The sequence below is a fragment of the Rhodnius prolixus genome, unplaced genomic scaffold, assembly GCF_049639745.1.
Source record: "Rhodnius prolixus isolate KJV_2025 unplaced genomic scaffold, Rpr scaffold_9, whole genome shotgun sequence".
NCBI lineage: Eukaryota > Metazoa > Arthropoda > Insecta > Hemiptera > Reduviidae > Rhodnius > Rhodnius prolixus.
The window spans coordinates 19,473,123-19,496,458 of NW_027411604.1; the positions used below are offsets into that span (position 1 = coordinate 19,473,123).

At 34.7% G+C, this 23,336-nt stretch overlaps 2 protein-coding genes across 12 annotated transcripts in view; one reads left to right on the forward strand and one right to left on the reverse strand.

The window, feature by feature from the left end:
• The window catches only part of pHCl-1 (pH-sensitive chloride channel 1), a 300,587-nt gene that overhangs the window by 105,377 nt on the left and 171,874 nt on the right, over positions 1-23,336 (forward strand). For all 11 annotated transcript variants that reach the window (XM_074128593.1, XM_074128591.1, XM_074128596.1 and 8 more), the window contains exon 2: positions 6,206-6,242. The gene's annotated coding sequence lies outside the window, so the exon portion shown is untranslated. The remainder of the gene's footprint in view (positions 1-6,205; positions 6,243-23,336) is intronic.
• Positions 12,518-17,488, reverse strand: LOC141454332 (uncharacterized). Its single transcript, XM_074128443.1, has 3 exons — positions 17,333-17,488; positions 14,872-15,006; positions 12,518-14,788 (listed from the first exon to the last, which is right to left on the reverse strand). Exons 1-3 carry the CDS (start codon positions 17,381-17,383, stop codon positions 14,597-14,599), a joined length of 378 nt encoding a protein of 125 aa, XP_073984544.1. The 5' UTR covers positions 17,384-17,488; the 3' UTR covers positions 12,518-14,596.

The window sequence follows — 23,336 nt, forward strand, 5'->3', positions numbered from 1 at the left end:
AAAACAGATTCAAAATGTAACCAGTCGCATACGCTTTTTAATTTATTTCGTTAACTTTTGTTGAAGTATGAATTAAAGACATCCAAATATTGACAATTGGCGTTATCATCATGTTTTTCTTAATAAATTTCCTAAAAAGGAATAAAGATTTTAGAATCTTTAGTTAGTTAAGAAAAAAAAACGGATTTAAAATTTATGTAAGAATAACAGTGTACTTTGCCTAATGAGCACAGTTGTCGTTGCGGGGTTTGTGAAGAGTATATTCAATGAAGGAAGGGTCGAAAGGGAGTTGTTAGTGAGTTGGCGACCTCCTTCTGGGCAGGACTCACCAATTGGGTAGCAAACATTCATTTTGGATTGGCTCCAAATGGCTTAATAAGTGGTTAAAAAGAAAGTTCAGAATTTTTTTAATGAGAATGGTAATGGCCACATTTTTTATTATTTATTTCCTAATTTATTGAAATTAACGCAGTAAATTTCATTCTTATATAATATAAATATTATAAATTAATATTAATTTGTTAGTATTCTAACCGTGTTAATATTGGCCACAGATTTAACCTAGCTCTAATCATAGCAAAACCTATGCTGAACTTATGGACAATTTTCCGGCTAGTTTTATGTCAATTCTAAGTTTTGTGCTTAATTTTAGGTTGATTTTTGATACAGATTTGAAACATTATTTTACCTGGAGATTACAACCAATTTATGTGTATTGAAAAAACGGAGTAAACCACCGTTTTAAAGACTCTCACTTGACCGTCAAATTCTGTATTTTCTTGTGTCTTTTTTTGCGCAACCAGTTTCGAAATACCACTGGCAAACTATGTCAATAATATCCGTCTGGAAATTTGTGTCCAGTGAGCTAAGAGCCACAGAACTACTGTTGGGAAGTGAAAAAGGAATGTTTTTACTGGCCAAAAACTCTGTTTTATTGAAATTGCTGGTGTGACAAGGAGCATTATCGTGATGCAACACCCACTTGTTCTTAATGTTTAGTCTCATACGAATGACCCTTTTTCGAAGTTTTTCGCAAGAACCACTCGGTAAAAGTGTTGATTGAACGTTTGACCTTGAGGTAGAAACTCTTTGTAGACGATTCCGTGGATCAAGAACAAGTGGGTGTTGCATCATGATAATGCTCCTTGTCACCCAGCAATTTCAATAAACGAGTTTTTGACCAGTAAAAACATTCCTCTGGCTCCTCAGCTTCCTTATTCGTCTGACTTGAGTCCTTGTGGACTTTTTTCTCTTCCCGAAGTTGAAAAATCACCTCAAGGGAACTCATTTTGGGACAGTCGAAAACATTCAAACGGCTGTAACCGCCAGCTGAAGGCTATTCCAGTATCGGAGTTCGAACAGTGCTATGAGGAGTGGAAGAAACTTCTCCTGCGCTGAGTGGCTTCAGAAGGAAGTTATTTTGAAGGTGACAATATAGAATTGTAATTCTTTTTGAATATAAAAAGTTAAAAAAAATCAGTCTCATTACTTAATTTACTGATCTCGTAGAAAGCAACCTTTATCAAAGATTGAGGGACGTCTGCGAAAATTAATATAGGCCTGCAGTTTTTCATTAGAATCTTATCTTAATTAATCTCTTACGCGCCATACATTTTTCTTACCGTTGTAAGAGAATTTTCTTAATAATTTTGTTTTAATTAAGAAACATTTTTGATAACCGTGAATACTTCGGGCCATAAAAAAAATTGCCGAACTCTCAGCTACAGAATCACTTTGCACATCGAGAACAAATCTAACTTTGTGTTCATTTTATTCCATAAATCTTCCGAGTTTTGATAATGTCAGCAAAATACCACCGTCTGTTGCGGAGAAAAACTCTTACTTTGGAAATCAATGAACTTTTTTGTTAATCAGCATATTTTGTACAAATCCCTTACTTTATAGTTTCTTTTACACTAATAATTTAAACATAGATATCACAGAGGTAAGTAATTACCTAGAGCAAAGTTAGCTGTACAAAGTACTGTAGGTCTCTTTGAAACCCTGTCCAAACCAAACATGCCAAGACATTGGTAGGAGGTTAAGGGACAATCTAGAAGTGCGGTCTGTCAAACTCTAGACTTCTGTACAGTTTGCGCATGCTTCAGATCGTATTCAGCCGCAATGGCAGCCCTCTTCGACCGCTACCACCATTTACTAAAATATTTATTCATGATTACAGTATTTCTTTTAATACCATTGAATATCGATTGTTAGAATTTCCTTCTTGTGATTAGATTCAGAAAATTTTCAGTAGGTTTACTTGTTAGAATGTATTTAATGGCTACATAACCTAAATGGCACGTTTTTTTGTTAGTTAAATATTAATATAAATGTAAAAAGTTATTGTTTCAAATTGCTTTGTACGAGGGTCGTTTGAAAAGTCCGTGCAAAAATAAAAACTACTTAATTTTTTGGGGTAAACCTTTTTTATTTTTCAACATAGTCTCCTTTTAGGCTTATACACTTCGTCCAACGCTGCTCTAGTTTGTTGATCCCTTCCGAATAATAGGATTTGTCCAAGTCTGAAAAATAGCCATTCGTTTCTGCAATCACCTCCTCGTTTGAATAAAATCTTTTTCCCGCCAGCCATTTCTTCATATTGGGGAACAAATAGTAGTCCGAGGGAGCCAAGTCTGGAGAATAGAGGGGATGTGAAACGACTTGGAACCCTATTTCCATTAATTTTGCGACCACAACTGCTGAGGTGTGAGCTGGTGCGTTGTCGTGATGGAAAAGGACTTTTTTGTGGGCCAATCGTGGGCGTTTTTCTTGCAGCTCGGTTTTCAAACGATGAATAATATGCACCTGTAATAGTTTTACCCTTTTCCAGATAGTCGATGAGGATTATTCCTTGCGAATCCCAAAAGACAGTCGCCATAATCTTTCCGGCCGAAGGAACGGTCTTCGCCTTTTTTGGCGCAGATTTCCCCTTGATAACCCATTGTTTAGATTGTTCTTTGGTCTCAGGAGTGTAGTGATGTATCCATGTTTCATCCACAGTGACGAAACGACGCTTAAAGTCCTGCGGATTCTTCTGGAACAGCTGCAAACCGTCCTTGCAACACTTCACACGATTTCGTTTTTGGTCAAGCGTGAGCAATCGCGGCACCCCCATCTTGCGGATAGCTTTGTCATGTCCAAATGTTGATGCAAAATATTATGTACCCGTTCATTAGAGATGCCCACAGCACTAGCAATCTCACGCACCTTCACTCTTCTGTCATCCATCACCATATCATGGATTTTATCAATGATTTCTGGAGTAGTAACCTCAACAGGGCGTCCAGAACGTACAGCGTCACTTGTGCCCATATGGCCACTCTGAAAATTTTGAAACCACTTATAAACTGTTCTAATCGAAGGTGCAGAGTCACCATAATGTTTATCAAGGTTCTCTTTAGTCTCCTGAGGCGTTTTGCCTTTCAAAAAAGTAGTGTTTAATCAACACACGAAATTCTTTTTGGTCCATTTTTTGAAAATCACTCTACTTCCTCGATTCAAACGAATGCCAAACACAAAGAAATAGACCGATCTGGCTGAAACTTGGTGTGTGTTCTTCCAAGAGATGCAACTAACTGAACATAACCTCGATACGCGCCATAACCTCGTATGTGCATTAGAATGGACATCATAACGCTAAAACGGGAAATCGCTCAAAATTTCAAATTTCGTATTTGTTTTGGTGTAACCAAATAGGTCCGATAAGGCATACCACTTCACTGAGTTCGCCTTTCTGCTTCCTGAGTTTTCTTTAAAATGTCTCCTACGATTTTCTGAAAACAAGTTGTACGTTAGGAAAGGTATTAGCTATGTGGTTAGCGTATTGGATTCCCACGAGGAGGTCCCATGGTTTGAATCCTGCTGCTGGCCCATTTAGATTTTCTCTGTTCTTAGGAGCTTCATACAGCTCACTGTCCGCTGATGGACAGTGTTGTTTGTTACGAGAGAACACTGTCCATAAGCCGGCAGTGCACTGAAAAAAGCTCCGGGTGCCAATAACCTCAGATGTTGAAAACTTAAGTTTGTAACATTCTTTTTTTCAACTGAAATTTAAAGGCAGTTCACATGAAGAGGGATGGTTAGACAACCCTTTGAAATGCCATTTCCTAGTGTCATGTATAATCTCAACCCTTACATAATATTTAAGACAATTACTGTTAAAAGAAAGAGCAGTTTATCTTTGGAGAACCTCTGGTTTAAATTATGAAGTAGATGCTGATGTGCTATTTCTTAAGAATAATCTATGCCTTAGATGATACAGTACCAATTTAATGCTTACACTGTCAATTACTGAACTATTTATGTCATATTGGCGATTTTCTACGTACAACAGAGTTTTTGCTGGGCTAACCAAGACACCTTGGGCATTTTACTGTATAAGGCTTAAAATATCTATTCCTCCCGATATCTTCGGCGTTTTTTTTTTTAACGATAACGATTGGCAATTCCACAGGGAGCTCCATATTGGAGCTGAAACTCACCTTCTAAAGCTTTATACTCAGTTTGTGGCAGTGCCTTCAGAAATAGGTCCCGCCCTCTGTTTCCAACATAATCTTTTGCTTGTGTTTAAAACTAATAACTGCACCATTTATGTTATCCATTTTATCCATCAGAACATGCATATTTATTGAATCCCTGATCGGTTTCAGATTAAACAATCATGCTTGCTGAAATCAACGATATTATCCCAGTACTGCGGACCTAACCACATTTTAAAAGTTGTACTTTTACTCAATAGATCTGATTTAGTAATTTTCACATTATCATCCGTTACTGACAAATATTATTTTTGAAATTGAATTTCTTTAATTGTTAATTATTAGTAAATATATACCTCCTGGGTTCCCAAATTTTGAAGAATCAGACATAAGGCTGTTTCAAAATAGTAACCCAACGGTATTTATAGGAGTCACGCTGGCCGAGCGGTCTGAGGCGAAGCCTGCAAAGCTAATATGATTGTGGTACTGGGTTCAATTCCAGGTCTAGGCCATTGTAGGGGTAGTGAACCCCCCACAACTCATCCACCCTAGCGTAGGGGTAGTGAAACCCCACCACTCATCCCTTCTCTGTGTGCCAAGGGGGCTGAACCTCTCCCTCTGGCTAGAGTGGATGAGTTGTGGGGGGTTCACTACCCCTACATCCCCTTGGCACACAGAGAAGGGATGAGTGGTGGGGTTTCACTACCCCTACGCTAGGGTGGATGAGTTGTGGGGGGTTCACTACCCCTACAGCCATGGATTTTATTGAATGGTTAATGTTATGAATTTACAGTAAATTAAGTTTGCTTATTCCACAACACCTAATTTGGTGGTTGGACGTAAAGTCCACCTGAAAAAAATAGGCATTACTTTACTTTTTCAACGAAATTTGTTTAACTCCTGAAAATCTATTTCCCTTATCAAAATAGTGATGATAGCGCTACGTTTGGGGTATATAATATTCTAGACCTGTATTTTTTTTTTTTTTGCTTTCTTTTCAATGAGAAAAGTGTTAACAAGAAGCGAGTTGTAAAGAGAGTAACTCCTCCAACTGCACACCTTGGAACATGACTGACTGTCTGCAGAATAATAAATAATTCAACTTCTTCCAGAAATATTCCCGGTCTTGAGAAGGAAGTTTACAGGACTGCCAGAATTCTCGCAGCACGTTATAAATTAATCTGGTTTACAGATCCATAAATCTTGAAGTTTCTACCTAGGCTTCTCTATTATTAAATATTCTTTTCTTTATTTAAACTTATTTTATTTTTATGTTCAATTTTAATGGAATATTTCTATATTTTTGTCTTCACTTTTATTATTTGATTAAAGAAAACTCTTTTCTGAGTTAAATTTCATCATATTTCTTCTCCAAATATTCAACAAAATCCATTTACCCAATTGAAAATGTCCATATTGGAACTTCTCATCCACAATTTGAACGTACTGAACTTAATCAGTTAATCAAAATGTGAAAAAATTTGATTCAAACACTCGTTCAACTTTAGTTTGTTTTTTGTTTCTTTCTTTTTTTAATAAAAAACCTTCATCAAATAATCTATTCTCAAATAGCTTGCAGAAACTTAAAACCAATGTTCCTTTAACATGGATCCTGAGCACAATATGGCTACCACTAAACAAACTGCAGCATCGCTTATCTGTGTGATTACCTAATAGGTAAAATAATAAACTAGAAACTAATTTCTCTCTTTATCTTTTTCCAGGTGGGCTGAGGATTAGCATTACTGGATTAAGACTGAGGTAAGTAATAACTGTAACTACGATGTAAAAAGTAGAAATCAGTGATATTCTGTTTACATATTTACAATGGAGATACATTAACTAATACATTAATTGCCTTCACTTTTAGTTTATATTTTGGCCTTACTATGAAAATATTTTGATCATTTAAAGCTTATATTGTAGTAACTAAAACATTTTAGCTTTTTTGATTAATAATTTCTACTCTCGAGTTAAAAATAGGTTATCATTTTGGTTTACTTTTATTATAGGATTAAATAAAATTAAAACTCATTAAAAGACGGATCCGTTTTTGTTTTGTTTTTTACAAGTTCGATAAAATATATTTGTTTTATATTTGTTTATAAAAAATTATAAAAAGTCCGATAACTCTAGTCTTGGCTAAAGAAGAGGAGATTTAAATTAAATGAAAACATATATGATTAAATGAAATTCTCAGATATCTCAACGACATAAACTTCTTTTTATATTTCTCTAAAAATGTCACTAAACAAGACTACCTGTACAAAACAATAAAAGACTAATCTACACAATAATACTCAAACTGTCTGGATACGGGGAATGGAATTTTGGAGTACAGGGAAAACTTCCTAATATTTACAAAATCCAATTCTTCCAATCAAAAACGCTCCTTTCGAATCGCTAATGCTCTATCCTTGTTTCTAACACTAATTTGTACCGAGATCTTCTCCCGATGCTGCAAGATCCCAGTACTTCAAGTTTCCCTTTAACCCTCTAGTTTCCCGATCTTACTACATTCTCAAGAACCTCCTTCATCGATGGCCAAGCGATTTTCCTAATGAAGTGCCTCAGGGAGTGTAGAATGAGGATCTTCTTTACTATTGGGGAACTCTCCCTTATACCTGCACGTACATAGTATCAGCTTCACTTGTCGAAGTATACTGCAGTTTATAAGTTTATAAACAAAGAAATCAATCCTTTAAGTTTACTTTTTTGTTTAAGGGTAAGGCTGATGTGAAGTAGTGAAGTAAATAATAATATAAGTGCACAGATGTTGGTATGAAGTGAGCAATGTCCTATAAGAATACAGACGAATACCTAAAGTAGAATGTAAAAATAATGAACAATGCACTCAAAATATACAGAAATCAAAATAACAATGTTTTGGGATACTGGTAGAGTTTGGCTTACTATTGAGGAGACTAACCCCAAAGTATAGTATCTTTCTTCCGATAAAGGAAGTTAAGAGATTGGTTACTTTGGTGAAATGGGATTGTACTGGGTTCACTCATATACACAAAGGCAGGCCATCTAAGATAGTGATCTTTGGAAATTGAATTCAGTTTAACCCTTTGTGATAGTAAATACCTGTTTTTGACATACACTTTAGGCAGCATTGCTTAGATGAAAGGCAGTCCTAAAACCGATCATTTCTTACTTAATTCCCTCCTAGAACCATTACCTATCTCTTCTTCTATATCGGGTTGAATTTTTAAATCAATTACATTCTATCAGAATTATCGAGACAAATTTTAAAGATTTCACTCAACTCTACAAAAAAAAACGAAGTTATATCACTATCGATGATCCTGGAGGCTGAAAGTTTCGATTCAATGGTTGCTATATAAAAGACCATTAAAACCCTTAACTGGTATCCTCAAAATCTCAACATCGGGACTGGTAACGTCGGATCAGCTTTAACCCGAAACTTTAAATGCACATTACTTTTAAAAGGTCATTCATATAATTAAAGTCGATTTAGTTTTTCTTAGTAAATTTATTTAGCAAACGAAAATGATGAATATTTTGTTTTTGTTTCATAAGATTTAGAAAAACAAAAAATAATATTTACAGAAAAACGTTATTTTCTTAAAGTTAGATGTTCATTCCAAGAAAAGAAAAGTCCTAAAGGAAAAAAAAAATTGTTTTCCCATAATTCCGCAAGTACCGAATTATCATGATGCGAGTATAACATACTTGTTTTGTTTTGGTACAAAACACCACCGTTTTGTTGCCAGTAAAGACAAACAATGAAGTTCCGACGGTAGTTTTCTTTATTTGGAATTATATAAGAGGGGTTTTCTTTTTTAATTTTTTCGTAATGTCTCCGAGTAAGGCAAATTTAGCTTTCCTAGTTCATGGATCAGCTTAACTGAACAGAACCAGTTATCAGCAATAATATTAAATATTGTGTAATATTTACTATATAATATTTAATATTATAGATTAATATTTAAAAAAATAGAACAGAAAACAAACTCCAAAACATAAAAAATAAAAAAAATTAAGAAAAAAAGTTATAACGTAAATGGTATTGTCGGGTCAAATTTGACCCAAAACCTATATTTTATTTACTTGCACTGCTCAAGAACGACTGATTTGTATGGTCGATTGTTGGTGAGGATGAAAGAGGAGAATTCAGAGAAGGAGAGATGGCTATAGTTAATTCCTACAAAAGAAAAACGCGCGGGCAAATTTGACCCGACGATACCAGTTGAGGGTTTAATGGCGCTCATAGAAAGTCTTACAAAGCAATATCTCAGTTTTTAAATGAATCTAATGTTTAACCTGTTCTCTATGAGGTTAAAGAAAACTGTTAAGAGTATTAAATAAATTAGTTAATCCTATTTCCTCTGATATCTTTGTCTAATATTCCTTGATTTTCTTCTTGCTTCCTTTATTAAAAACAAAATCGCTTTTATTACCTTTCAAGTGATTCTCTTGGATATAAAGTTTTCCTTTACCTTGAAGATAATGATTGGAGAAACATTTTGTTTTTCTTTTTTTCTTTTTATAATGTTGGTAATGAAGTAGGTTACGTCTCGAAGTTTTTTAATTGTGTTTTGAAGCTACGTTCTATTTTACGTGGAGAAATTGATACAAAAGAACTGCGCTGTTAAGTTCATAATTTAACTCCCTCCTCATTTCTTTTAAGTGAAATATATAAAAGTGTGGGAGCATTAATTATTCTAAAACAAATTAAATTAATTAATCTTTTAATTGATTTAATTAGGTAGTTTACAAAAAAGGTAACAACAAGAACAACAAGAAGAAGAAGAAGAAGAAGAAGAACAAGAACAAGAACATTTTTTGAAAAAGCCGTTTTTGCTCATTTTCGGCAACTTTTTTCTCGAAACCTATTAGATCTGGGTGGTTGCAAAAAAATTACAGTTATAAAGGAGGGTTTGCCCTATATTATAAAGAAAATTTGGGAATTTTATCTTTTATAGAAAAATAGAAAAAAATTGTCAAAGTTGGGTGTTTTTCAACGTTACACTTTTTCGTGCAGTTTTTGATGGTCAACCCTTATACAACTGTCCTACCGGACAGTTTTAATAATGATTAAAATGTCTGTTCAAAGTAGGATATAATTATGTATTAAAAATATTTAAATACAAAAATTGAATAAAACATGCTCCACATTAAATTGCTATCAAGTTATTCAACTCTATTTAATTTACAATTGCCTATTGGCAACAAGTAAATCAGATTACAATACATAGATAAAAATGGCTTGAAAGATTTGAATGAGGGCCATCCAACGATGGTCCATCGTTAGTCGGCTAACACAGGATGCCGTTGAAGTGAATTCGAAGGATGCCCTATTTTTAATCATGCGATCAGGGTGATTGCGAGGCCATCGACGCTTCAGTCTTCGGCGAAGATTTGAGGGAAGATTAGTTTGGGATAGATTGTTTATGAGCGGGTTGAAATGTTGGGAAAGTTTGGAATGAAATTTGGTGTAACGGGGATTTGGCTAGGTCTCGGACAAAAAGGATTTTTAGGTCAGTGTGAATGGTGTGATTGCTTACGTAGAAAGGAGAGTTAAGGATTTTCGATTGAAGGGATTGGATGCGGTTGAGATTGGAACGCTTTGCAGTGCCGTACAGTTAATTCCAAGTCCTTATTTCCAGATTGGGGCAAGTAGAGCTGTGCAGATTTTCTTTTTATTGGCAATAGACAATTTGGAGCGCCTGTCAAGGAGTCTTTTGGTCATTCAATAACGTAAGTAAAGTTCCTGTCGCTTGAGTTCCAAGTAAGGTGCTTGTCAAGGAAAAGTCCAAGATAACGCACCTTATCTGCCGGAGGAATAGCGATATGGTTCAGATAGATTGGTGGGAGTACCTTCTGATTGAGGGTAAAGGTTATCTTAGAAGTTAAGCGCATGTTTACTCTAAGATGTGTTCTTCGCATCTTAAAATATTTTATTGTTTTATTTAATTTTATATTATTATCAAATTTATATTTTATAGCAAGTAAACTGTGGCAATATTTCTCGAGTTACGTCCATATAGCTGTTTTCGTCAGATGCTGTACGAGGGTCGTTTGAAAAGTCCGTGCAAAGTCAGAGAGATAGCACCACTGGCGCGTATCGAGGTTATGTTTAGTTAGTAGCATCTCTTGGAAGAACACACACCAAGTTTCAGCCAGATCGGTCTATTTCTTTGTGTTTGGCATTCGTTTGAATCGAGGAAGTCGAGTGATTTTCAAAAAATGGACGAAAAAGAATTTCGTGTGTTGATTAAACACTACTTTATGAAAGGCAAAACGCCTCAGAAGACTAAAGAGAAGCTTGATAAACATTATGGTGACTCTGCACCTTCGATTAGAACAGTTTATAAGTGGTTTCAAAATTTTCGGAGTGGCCATATGGGCACAAGTGACGCTGAACGTTCTGGACGCCCTGTTGAGGTTACTACTCCAGAAATCATTGATAAAATCCATGATATGGTGATGGATGACAGAAGAGTGAAGGTGCGTGAGATTGCTAGTGCTGTGGGCATCTCGAATGAACGGGTACATAATATTTTGCATCAACATTTGGACATGACAAAGCTATCCGCAAGATGGGTGCCGCGATTGTTCACGCTTGACCAAAAACGAATTAGTGTGAAGTGTTGCAAGGACGGTTTGCAGCTGTTCCAGAAGAATCCGAAGGACTTTAAGCGTCGTTTCGTCACTGTGGATGAAACATGGATACATCACTATACTCCTGAGACAAAAGAACAATCTAAACAATGGGTTACCAAGGGGGAATCTCTGCGCCAAAAAAGGCGAAGACCGTTCCTTCGGCCGGAAAGATTATGGCGACTGTCTTTTGGGATTCGCAAGGAATAATCCTCATCGACTATCTGGAAAAGAGTAAGACTATTACAGGTGCATATTTTTCATCGTTATTGGACCGTTTGAAAACCGAGCTGCAAGAAAAACGCCCACGATTGGCCCAGAAAAAAGTCCTGTTCCATCACGACAACGCACCAGCTCACACCTCAGCAGTTGTGGTCGCAAAATTAATGGAAATAGGGTTCCAACTCGTTTCACATCCACCCTATTCTCCAGACTTGGCTCCCTCGGACTACTATTTCTTCCCCAATATGAAGAAATGGCTGGCGGGAAAAAGATTTTATTCAAACGAGGAGGTGATTGCAGAAACGAATGGCTATTTTTCAGACTTGGACAAATCCTATAATTCAGAAGGGATCAACAAACTAGAGCATCGTTGGACGAAGTGTATAAGCCTAAAAGGAGACTATGTTGAAAAATAAAAAAGGTTTACCCCAAAAAATTAAGTAGTTTTTATTTTTGCACGGACTTTTCAAACGACCCTCGTATAATTAGGCAAACACTGAAGATGTTTAGTATTTAGACTGCTGTTGTTAAACTGATCACTGAACAGCCAGAAAATTACAATGTCATAAGTGATTTATTAATTTTTACATGCTAAAGTTTGGCATATAACATCAGATAACATCTAGTAAAAAAGAAGATATTATTGCTTTGATTAACTTTATCTTCCAATAAATTATGAGTTAACAAGTTTTACAGGAACTATAAATTTGAGCCCACATTAGAGAGAACGATTGGTTAACGACAACCTGTTCTTCTAGTTGAATTATGTTCAACGGAAATTCTAGCGCTAATATATTGTATTGTATTGAATTTATAGCTGATAAAGACTTGGTCTTATAGCGAGAAATCGACAAAAACATTATTTAAACACAGAATATAGTTTGTGCAAAATGCAAGCAAAGACAAAAAATAAACAAAATTCGCTAAACAATAGTTATTTATTTAACAAGTGTGGAAAGTAGTACTTTTCCTCACGCGAGGCAGGGTTTGCACGCACGAGCGAGCGAAGCGATGCGAGTGCAAGTGCAAATTGCCGAGTGTGAGGAAAATACTTTACACTAGAGTTAAATATTATATTTTTTCTGCAACCATTTATTAACTAATAAAATTAAAAATTTCATTTTTACAGTCTACAAAAAGTAATTTATTTATTATAAACATTTATTGTTATATTACAATTATTTACATTACTTATTACATTTTCTGCTGTTTCTTTTATTGATGGAGGAGTGTTTTCTAAACAGGAATCACTAGAATCCATTTTAAATTTCTATAAGGTAACACTATAACCTTTTTAACTGTTATAATTAAAAATAACTAATTATTTATTAAAGTATTATTTTTATTTCTATATTCCTTTCAATTTTTATTTTATTTTTTAATATTCGTTTTTTAATTATTTAAATAAAATAAATTTAAATAAGCTTATTAGAGTTTTACAGAAAATATTTATGTTAATAACAAAACTTCTTATATCAAGGAAGCACAATAAAGTTTTTCCACTCACTTGTGCGGAAAGTGACACTAATGGGAATTTCCCCCCACTAGTGTGGGAAGTTGGGCATTACACAGCTGATTTTAATTGAGTAATGAGAACTTCCCTACATGGTTGCAGAAAAAAATAATTAAAAAATTAAACAACTTTTTTTTAAGGGAAAAACTTGAAAGAGCTTATATTCTTAAACACTGTACAATCGACCGAATATATCCACTGCTTTACCGTCAGTCCTAGAATGAGTGAAATACTCGTAAGGGTTGAAATATTTTGGAAATCTCGAATTGTCAGGAATGGATATGGTTAATGTTTTGAATAAAAGTGATTGGCCATCTTTTATTGTAAAAATTTATACAATTATTTATAAAAATCTAAAAAGTTAACTGAGACAATTAAATTTAAAGAATAACAAAATAGATATTCCTGATAGCAGTAGCAAATAAAGAAATAGTAAGTCTTAAAATTGAGTTTATTTACTTACTTTTGTTCAAGATTTATTTGATTACATTATCTATTCTTTTAGTAGATTTCTCATGTTAGTTTATAGAGGTTTGTGAGTTTATTGTTTATTCTCATTTAGTTCTGTTTTATTCAAACTATCGATTGGAATCAAAATGATTTCAAAATGATGAATGAAACCACTCTACCGACGGTCTATGACCATAGTTATTCTATCTTCTTTATGTTTGTAGATGAATAAAATATGTGATATGCAAGGTAATTATATCCAATAAACTCTATTATTACTATTACCACTTAAAGTACATCGCCAATCCTCATGTTATTCTTATGTTATAGAGAAGCATTGCAATTATCAAAATATGTGGTTAGCGTATTGGATTCCCACGAGGAGGTCCCAAGGTTTTGTATCCTGCTGCTGGCCCATTTAGATTTTCTCTGTTCTTAGGAGCTTCTTACAGCTCACTGTCCGGTGATGGACAGTGTTGTCTGTAACGAGAGAACACTGTCCGGAGGCCGGCAGTGCACTGGAAAAAGCACCGGGCGCTAATAACCTCAGCTGTTGATGCGCCAAAAAAAAAAAAAAAAATATCGAGTACCAAAAATCTTAGTAGAACAATATTCGATCAAGAATTTCCTTTAATTTTAAGCAATTAATCGGAAATATATACGAACTGTTCAATTTAGTTTCGTGATTGATCACTAGTAAAGATTCCATTGTATTTTGAGCGAGATATTGGTGTCTGATTGAGGTAAAAACAGGGCAAGTACTCAGGAAGTGCTGTAAATTATCAACTTCGCCAGATTTACAGAATTCGCAAGGTTTAATTTCCCATAATTCATACTTTATCTTGATTAGAAATAGGCGAGATATTTTCTTTACCTGCTAAGCGAATTTGCGTTATTAGCTTTAACTTCTTTATTTAGAGAAAGAAAACTCAAAATGTGGCTCAATGTAATTTTATCACTTCTTGCAAAAGTTGTCTCAAAAAGTGAAAAATTACAATTTGATATTAAGGTTGCACTGTTTAGCTAAAGCGAGTGGGTTAAGTTATATCAATAATCAAGAATAATCAATTAAAAGATTTTTGTTTTTTTGGGGGATTTTTTTTCTAAAATTTCACATAATTTTCCGGGAAGTTTGTTAAAGGCCAATTAACAGAGAGAGGATGAGAGAGGATAGCGTGGACACTTCCGTCTTCTCGAATGCCATTTTGGGTTTTTGTCATTTATAAAACTCTTAAAGAGGATTTTCGCTGATTGAGAATTCTTTGGAATTTTTGATTTTATTTTTTTCTAAACAAACTTCCTAATGTTCTGGATGAGTTCCGGGCCACTTATTATAACGTTGTATGGGTTGGCTACAAATTAAGAAATAAGTAACAAATTTTCCTATTTTCGGATAGTGTTCAAATACAGTCTCGCAAAATAACGTTTCATTCATCGATTTTGCCACTATTCCCTCAAAGAATATTTCATACAACGTGAAATCTCCTAGTGGCTGCAAACAATAGGCAAAAAGTATTATAAAAATAAATAAATTAAAATTTGTAAATCACTAAAACAATAGTAAACTTTGCAAACCTCTGTATATCCGGAAATGATGTCTAAGAAATCCACACCATATTGACTATTCTGATTCAACATATTGGCCAGCGTATTCGTAAACATTAGGTCATTCTCTTTGTATACTGTGCAATTATAGCATACCTCTTGAACCTAATGAAAAAAAAAAAATATAAGGTAAGTGGGGGGAAGATGCCAGTTGGGGGAAGATGCAAGTATCGTCAGATTTTGCATATCTACAACTGGATGACAGCAATTCCTACGTTATATTGTGTAGTAAACAACTGTGAATACCGTGCTTGTGAGTATTTCTATTTATATCTAGTTTAATCGTCGTTAAACTGAAAATTCAACTCTTTGAACTTGGTGAGTACCCATGTTATAATATTTCGTTGTCGATACTTAAGGTTTGGTGACGGATTGACTGGATTAAACGTAATAATTCCGTTATATTTGTGTCGTGTACATCTTGGTGAGTACGTGTTAGCTTGAAACAACATGATTGAAGCCTTAGTACAAAAATAAACCTATGTAGCGTCTTCCTCCAGTGCTTGGGGTAAGATGCCACCTATTGAACTGTTTCAATTTCTTATTGATTCTCGTTCATTATTACATTATAATGATATATTTTATAATATAAAATCAAAATAAAACAATTACTGACAATCGAAATATAGTTTTTGTATAATACATTAATATTATTAACCCTTGAGCCGTCACCTCATGTGAAGTGCCATCATATTGACCCAGCATTAAAAACTATTAAATAAAAAGGAAAACTAACTAATAGCATGTTATAGGGAATAGAAATCAAAGACAAAACTTTTTGGCAGCAGGCCCTTAACAACCGGATCCATTCTACCCCGGGACGCAGAATCACCAGACTTCAATTTGGGTCTTTGCTGAGCGCCGCGTGGAATTGGGCAGCCACTGTTGGAAATGGCAGCGTGGGATTTTCTGCATGCGGAATTTATCCATACGATCCGCAAAAAATTCCAGAACATGCTTATACCATTTCTGACAATATGAAGGAAAATTTGAATGCCACACAAGAAGTTAACGCACCTCTGGCAATAGCTTCAACAAGCAGCAGCGGTGCCATCACTTCTTTTGAAGAAATTAGTCCCCTATCCCCAGATTTCAGAAACCCAAGCAAACTCGAAGAAAGAAACAAACTGCTGAAGTCCTTACGACGGTGGAGAAACGGGAGGCATTGAGAAGAAAGGCTACTCTGCCGACAAAAAAAAAGGGGGGAAAAGTACTGCAGAAAAAGAAAAGGAAGGACAGTTCATCTTCAGCATCCTCCGCTCCCGATAATTTGGTAATGACCAGTGGTGAGAGTGACATGATTTTTGTATTGAGTGTAAAGAATATTTTTATGATAGGAAGAGCCCAAAATGCGATTGGCTTCAATGGATAACATGCAAGAGATGGCTACATGAAATTTGCAACAAAGACAATTTGCATTGCAAAAAATGTTAAAAATTAAACAAAAAATGTCTTTTGTTCGGTGTTCCTTCCCCTCAGTGTTTAATGAGAATATTTTGCTGTTTACCTAACATTAAATTTGTAATTTTTTCTTTCTCAATTTATATCTTAAGATATTGTTGCATCTTCCCCCGCATCAACTGGCATCTTCCCCATATGATGGGGGAAGATGCCAATTTTGCCAAATTTCATTCAAATGCATTTTTATCGGTTTTGCATTTAATTAAATATACTAATATATATATATATATATATATATATGTAATTAAAGAATAAAAAACAACCTAGACGTTGATACATTTGGTGTTGTTTTTCGATAACCCAATTTCCTACAAAACGGAAATAAGTGTTAAGTTGGCATCTTCCCCCCACTTACCTTATATATACATATATTTACAAATTATCCCTTTAATTTTAATCAGATTTTTACAAAAATGTTCAGAGAAAAAGTTTCGCAAATATAATTATTGTTGCTCAATATGTAGAATTTGGTTCTCTTTACAGTTGAAGCACTAAATGTTTTATATTCCAAATAACCAAATCACTATAAATGAAAAGCACAGTCCAGAATGTCATAATAGGCGTTTAAAAAGATAACACAGATATTACAGTAGTATGGTTCTAGTTTACAGAAATTTAGCTCAATACCACCCAATAAATACCTTTATGACATACTTAATACTTTAAGACTATACTTAAACATACTAAGCACATAATTACACACATACTTAAGCACACTCACGTATATAAAACTAAGACTTATACATAAAAAATACGCACTAAAAACAACACAAACTGTGCTGGACAATGTTGACTATAATTAGAGAGCCCTGAAAAAAAGCTTCAGGCAACATTGACCACAATTATTGACAAACCTTAAATTAAAAAATAAAAATAAACTCAAATATTATTAAAAAATAGATATTATTGAACAGAATTTAAGTAGCGTTATGTAAATAGTACTACAAGACTGTAACACTGTTTAACTTACACCATATATCGTCACGGCCACTAGCAGAAGAAATAAAATGCTCCAAGTCATTCTCAAAGTACTTTAGGTATTTTTGAAATGCCCCATATATATTTGGAACGTCTCTAAGTAGGAGCAGATACTGGTATTGGTCTAAAGGTAATGAAGAAGTGAATTGTTTTAGAAGACATTAATTCAGTTTGAATTACTCATAAAGCAGAATTACCTGTAGGAATCACAATAGACATTGTTCTACTTGCAGAGCAATAATCTTAAATAACAATATGAATTGCTGTCTCGTTTATGGTAAATCTATAAAACATTTTACATTAATTAATCGTCTCATTTAAAGGAAACGAAAATCGGGTATGTCAATTAAAAATCTTAATATTTTCTTGAATTTTATAGTTCTACCCAAATATTTAAATTGTCTCGAATTTTAGTACCGTTCTAAAAAGAATAATTGACAACAATGTTACAGACTTTTTCAGTACAGTAAAAGATATTGTTGAAGAAAGGCTTGATGTCATAGAACAGACTAATGAAGTAACTATTCCCTGTGAATAAGTTTCAAACTAAAGTGTCTAACCTAACAATAAGTACAACTAGAGTTCAAATGAAACGTTAACGACCGTTCGGTAAATGTCTGTCATAACTTGAAAGAAACACTACATAGTTAACTGGCTAGGACAAACGCCTAACTAGAAGCAACAGCGAGTATTAGTTTGGTCAATTAAAACTCTTTTAAAGAAAATACAAAAACATTGTGAATGAATATTTTTGAATTGTTACAAAAATGTCAATTCACGAACCAAAGAATACTGTCAACAAAGCTCGTCTATTAAAAGCATTTTGTTTGTGCAAAATGGCCATAGGAAGTGATGTAACAGAACATTTTGCCTATTTCTATGATAGATTATCTTGAAATGAAAAAATTAATTAATTTGAAAGAGAAAAAAACTTGCTTTTAAAAATGAATTGTAAGTACACAGAATTCTGAAACCATCATTTGTCAAAATCATGTAACAAATAGAAGAAATATGCTCTATGAAAACAAGGACCTTACAAAGATGGATAATATTTTGTAATATACGAGGGTCGTTTGAAAAGGACGTGCAAAGTCAGAGAGATAGCACCACTGGCGCATATCGAGGTTATGTTTAGTTGGTAGCATCTCTTGGAAGAACACACACCAAGTTTCAGCCAGATCGGTCTATTTCTTTGTGTTTGGCATTCGTTTGAATCGAGGAAGTCGAGTGATTTTCAAAAAATGGACGAAAAAGAATTTCGTGTGTTGATTAAACACTACTTTATGAAAGGCAAAACGCCTGAGGAGACTAAAGAGAAGCTTGATAAACATTATGGTGACTCTGCACCTTCGATTAGAACAGTTTATAAGTGGTTTCAAAATTTTCGGAGTGGCCAAATGGGCACAAGTGACGCTGAACGTTCTGGACGCCCTGTTGAGGTTACTACTCCAGAAATCATTGATAAAATCCATGATATGGTGATGGATGACAGAAGAGTGAAGGTGCGTGAGATTGCTAGTGCTGTGGGCATCTCGAATGAACGGGTACATAATATTTTGCATCAACATTTGGACATGACAAAGCTATCCGCAAGATGGGTGCCGCGATTGCTCACGCTTGACCAAAAACGAAATCGTGTAAGGACGGTTTGCAGCTGTTCCAGAAGAATCCGCAGGACTTTAAGCGTCGTTTCGTCACTGTGGATGATACATGGATACATCACTACACTACTGAGACCAAAGAACAATCTAAACAATGGGTTACCAAGGGGGAATCTGCGCCAAAAAAGGCGAAGACCGTTCCTTCGGCCGGAAAGATTATGGAGACTGTCTTTTGGAATTCGCAAGGAATAATCCTCATCGACTATCTGGAAAAGGGTAAAACTCTTACAGGTGCATATTATTCATCGCTATTGGACCGTTTGAAAACCGAGCTGCAAGAAAAACGCCCACGATTGGCCTACAAAAAAGTCCTTTTCCATCACGACAACGCACCAGCTCACTCCTCAGCAGTTGTGGTCGCAAAATTAATGGAAATAGGGTTCCAACTCGTTTCACATCCCCCCTATTCTCCAAACTTGGCTCCCTCGGACTACTATTTGTGCCCCAATATGAAGAAATGGCTGGCAGGAAAAAGATTTTATTCAAACGAGGAGGTGATTGCAGAAACGAATGGCTATTTTTCAGACTTGGACAAATCCTATTATTCGGAAGGGATCAACAAACTAGAGCAGCGTTGGACGAAGTGTATAAGCCTAAAAGGAGACTATGTTGAAAAATAAAAAAGGTTTACCCCAAAAAATTAAGTAGTTTTTATTTTTGCACGGACTTTTCAAACGATGAGGATTATTTCTTGCGAATTCCAAAAGACAGTCGCCATAATCTTTCCGGCCGAAGGAACGGTCTTCGCCTTTTTTGGCGCAGATTCCCCCTTGGTAACCCATTGTTTAGATTGTTCTTTGGTCTCAGGAGTGTAGTGATGTATCCATGTTTCATCCACAGTGACGAAACGACGCTTAAAGTCCTGCGGATTCTTCTGGAACAGCTGCAAACCGTCCTTGCAACACTTCACACGATTTCGTTTTTGGTCTAGCGTGAGCAATCGCGGCACCCATCTTGCGGATAGCTTTGTCATGTCCAAATGTTGATGCAAAATATTATGTACCCGTTCATTCGAGATGCCCACAGCACTAGCAATCTCACGCACCTTCCACTCTTCTGTCATCCATCACCATATCATGGATTTTATCAATGATTTGTGGAGTAGTAACTTCAACAGGGCGCCCAGAACGTTCAGCGTCACTTGTGCCCATATGGCCACTCCGAAAATTTTGAAACCACTTATAAACTGTTCTAATCGAAGGTGCAGAGTCACCATAATGTTTATCAAGCTTCTCTTTAGTCTCCTGAGGCGTTTTGCCTTTCATAAAGTAGTGTTTAATCAACACACGAAATTCTTTTTCGTCCAATTTTTTGAAAATCACTCGACTTCCTCGATTCAAACGAATGCCAAACACAAAGAAATAGACCGATCTGGCTGAAACTTGGTGTGTGTTCTTCCAAGAGATGCTACTAACTAAACATAACCTCGATACGCGCCAGTGGTGCTATGTCTCTGACTTTGCACGGACTTTTCAAACGACCCTCGTATATAAATTGAAACAATTTTGAAAATTTGGCAACATAAAACATGAAAAAATAAAAAATAATACTTTTTAAAATCAGAGGAGGGAAGAAACCCTCAAGAAGAATTAAGGAAACAAAGTGCAATGAACTGTCTTTTTAAATACAGAAAGGACGAACAAGGAGGGTAAGAGAGAAAATACATTAATTTTTTTATTTTCTAAGTATTATTGGGTAATCAATGATAAATTATACAAATACAAAGGCTCCTCTGTGATGACCACAAAATCAAGAAACAGGTTCATTGAGGAATTTTCCTCGTAAACTCCCAAGATTCAGTTGCTTAATGGATCAGTTGAGGCCAATCTATACCGTTCATCGAATCTACAAATCTTTCTAGAGAGAGAGAGAGAGAGAGAGATATCTTTCTCCCAAAACCGCTAAACGAATATTTATTTCAGTCTTTAGTGAAAAGCTGTTTAGTATATTGTTGCCCTGTATGGGCATTGAGGCATGGCGATCAATTGGAAAAAGTACAAATGAATTATTATAAACGTTTACTGTGTCTCCCGCGGACCACACCAAATCACTTAATTAGATTGGAGACTGACCAGTTAAAACTTTCATTTAATATTTTAAAATCAACTCTTCATTGGATGTTTAAGATCAGCAATTCAGCCGAAAATAGTTTTCTATATCTCTGTTTTGCGACCCTTGTGAACTATAGTGTCCTTAAACCAGGGGAGATCAAATATAATTGGTTTTCACAAGCCAAGGAGGAATGCCTGAAATGCATTAGTATAGACGATTTAGGTCCTTTACAGGAGCTGGTCAGAGTTAAGAGAAACATTAAAATAACTATAGAAAGATACAAAAATTATTTAATTCAAGCCGATTTAGAAAGAGTCTTAAAGTCATCTTTTAATATATTTTGGAATAATGCAGTATTGTTGAATGAAACTCAGAAATATCTTCAGAGCTCTATTCCTTTCAAATTTATCAAAATTTACGCCCAAATAAGACTTTCTGGCCCTTATTTTATCAAACTTACACTTAATAAAATTACCTATAAAATTAATCCAAAAAACCTTTGCCTTTTATGTAATTTAAACGAACCTGAAACTTTAACACATATATTTATAAAGTGTCCGTTATACAAGCTATTTAGAAAGCAATTAAATATAACTGCAGAAAACGATGCCAGTTCTGAATTTACAAATCTGTTTTTTAGTACTCCTTTTGAACATACAATATATCGTATCTATAAGTTTCTTGAAAATGTATTGAAATTAAGAGCCTTTGTTCTAAATGAGTGATCAGTTATAATTTCTTTTTGATATGGTCTAAGTTTCTGTTTATTTAATTTTATTTAATTTATTTTAAGTTTCCGGCTTTTGGTTTTTTGTGTTGTGATTAATATATTATATTAGGAATATTTGTCATAGTACTAAGTAGCAGAACTCCATTTGTAACAGGTTTTACCTTTGTACAAATTTGAATAAATAATAATAATAATAATAATAACTCCCAAGATTCAGTTGCTTAATGGATCAGTTGAGGCCAATCTATACCGTTCATCGAATCTACAAATCTTTCTAGAGAGAGAGAGAGAGATATCTTTCTCCCAAAACCGCTAAACGAATAGGCGACAGGGCAGGTATCAACAAAATGGACAGCATCTTCCTTCTCCTTAAGATCACATAGAGGATCTTCTACACCAGATTGTTGTTGGCCATAGGGCTTATAATTAAGATTCACCAATTCTCCTCTCAGCTTAAGAGTCCAACGTACACAGAAGATAAACCATTGACAATAACTACCATCTCACCGAGTAAATTAGCAGATCTCGCTTCATGATATAATAATTTATATAGTTATAATTGAGTAGAGTTTGCTCGTTCTTTAAACTTATTGTTCGCGTTCACTCTCATTTGTTTTACCAAACTCCCAATTTGAGAATTGAGGGTGGCGCGATCAGTTGTGCTGAAATTGATATTCATACAGTAAATTTTTTTTTTTTTTAAAAATAGCTTCAGACTTTTTGTTTAAGCATTGATTTAAGTAGGTGATTTTCATTCTACATTATCATTGTTGACTTGATATAATGTATAAATCTCCCACTTTATTATACATGGAATATAGGAAAATTAACCTAATCGGTAGTTGGATTAAACAAAATTGGCGATTGCTTATACGAAATTAAACTCTCAGTTTATAGGTATCCTGATTATCTACCAAACAACTCCAAAAATCATAAAGACTGGATGTTATAAGTTGCCAAGAAGCTTAGAGGATCTGCAAATATTTATAAAAATACAAAGAATACAAAAAACCGTTCACTTCTGCATAAAAAGAAACTTACCTGAGGCAGTTGGATGCTGAACACTGCTGCCTTGAATCTTGTCATCCCTGCGGAGGGTATACCAGACTTGAAGTTCTTATATCGACTCATGAAGGTTTATACACTGAACGGGCAAATTCATAAGGTAGTTGATGGGGAATACTTACCTGGAATTGGCCTTACGGGACGCTATCTTTTTTTACAACTTCTTTCCTAATTCACGTACTTGACTGAGAATCATTTTGAGATACATCTTATAAAGTTGCTATTATGCCAGACTTTACTCTTCTTAATATTTTCTACGTAGCTGGAGCAAATTCCTGACATTTTGCATCTATATTCGAAGTACAAATAGATAACAATGTAATCAATAATGTATTTGCCGTAATTGAAATTTATTTAAGCTAAAAACTGATGCAATATGTAGCCGAACTTATTAGTGTATAATGTATTAAGAAGGAATTGATCCTAACCGAGTACAGCCTTTGCAATCCATAAGGGATTTTTTGTAATATGTAGTACGAATTACTCAA

Excerpts from the sequence above, each read along its gene's own strand:
- LOC141454332 (XM_074128443.1), bottom strand. The coding sequence starts at position 17,383 with ATGACTTGGAGCATTTTATTTCTTCTGCTAGTGGCCGTGACGATATAT. Across the intron at positions 15,007-17,332 it reads TGGCCGTGACGATATATGGT|GTTCAAGAGGTATGCTATAA; the intron begins GTAAGTTAAACA and ends TTTTTTCATTAG. Across the intron at positions 14,789-14,871 it reads TCATTTCCGGATATACAGAG|CCACTAGGAGATTTCACGTT; the intron begins GTTTGCAAAGTT and ends TATTGTTTGCAG.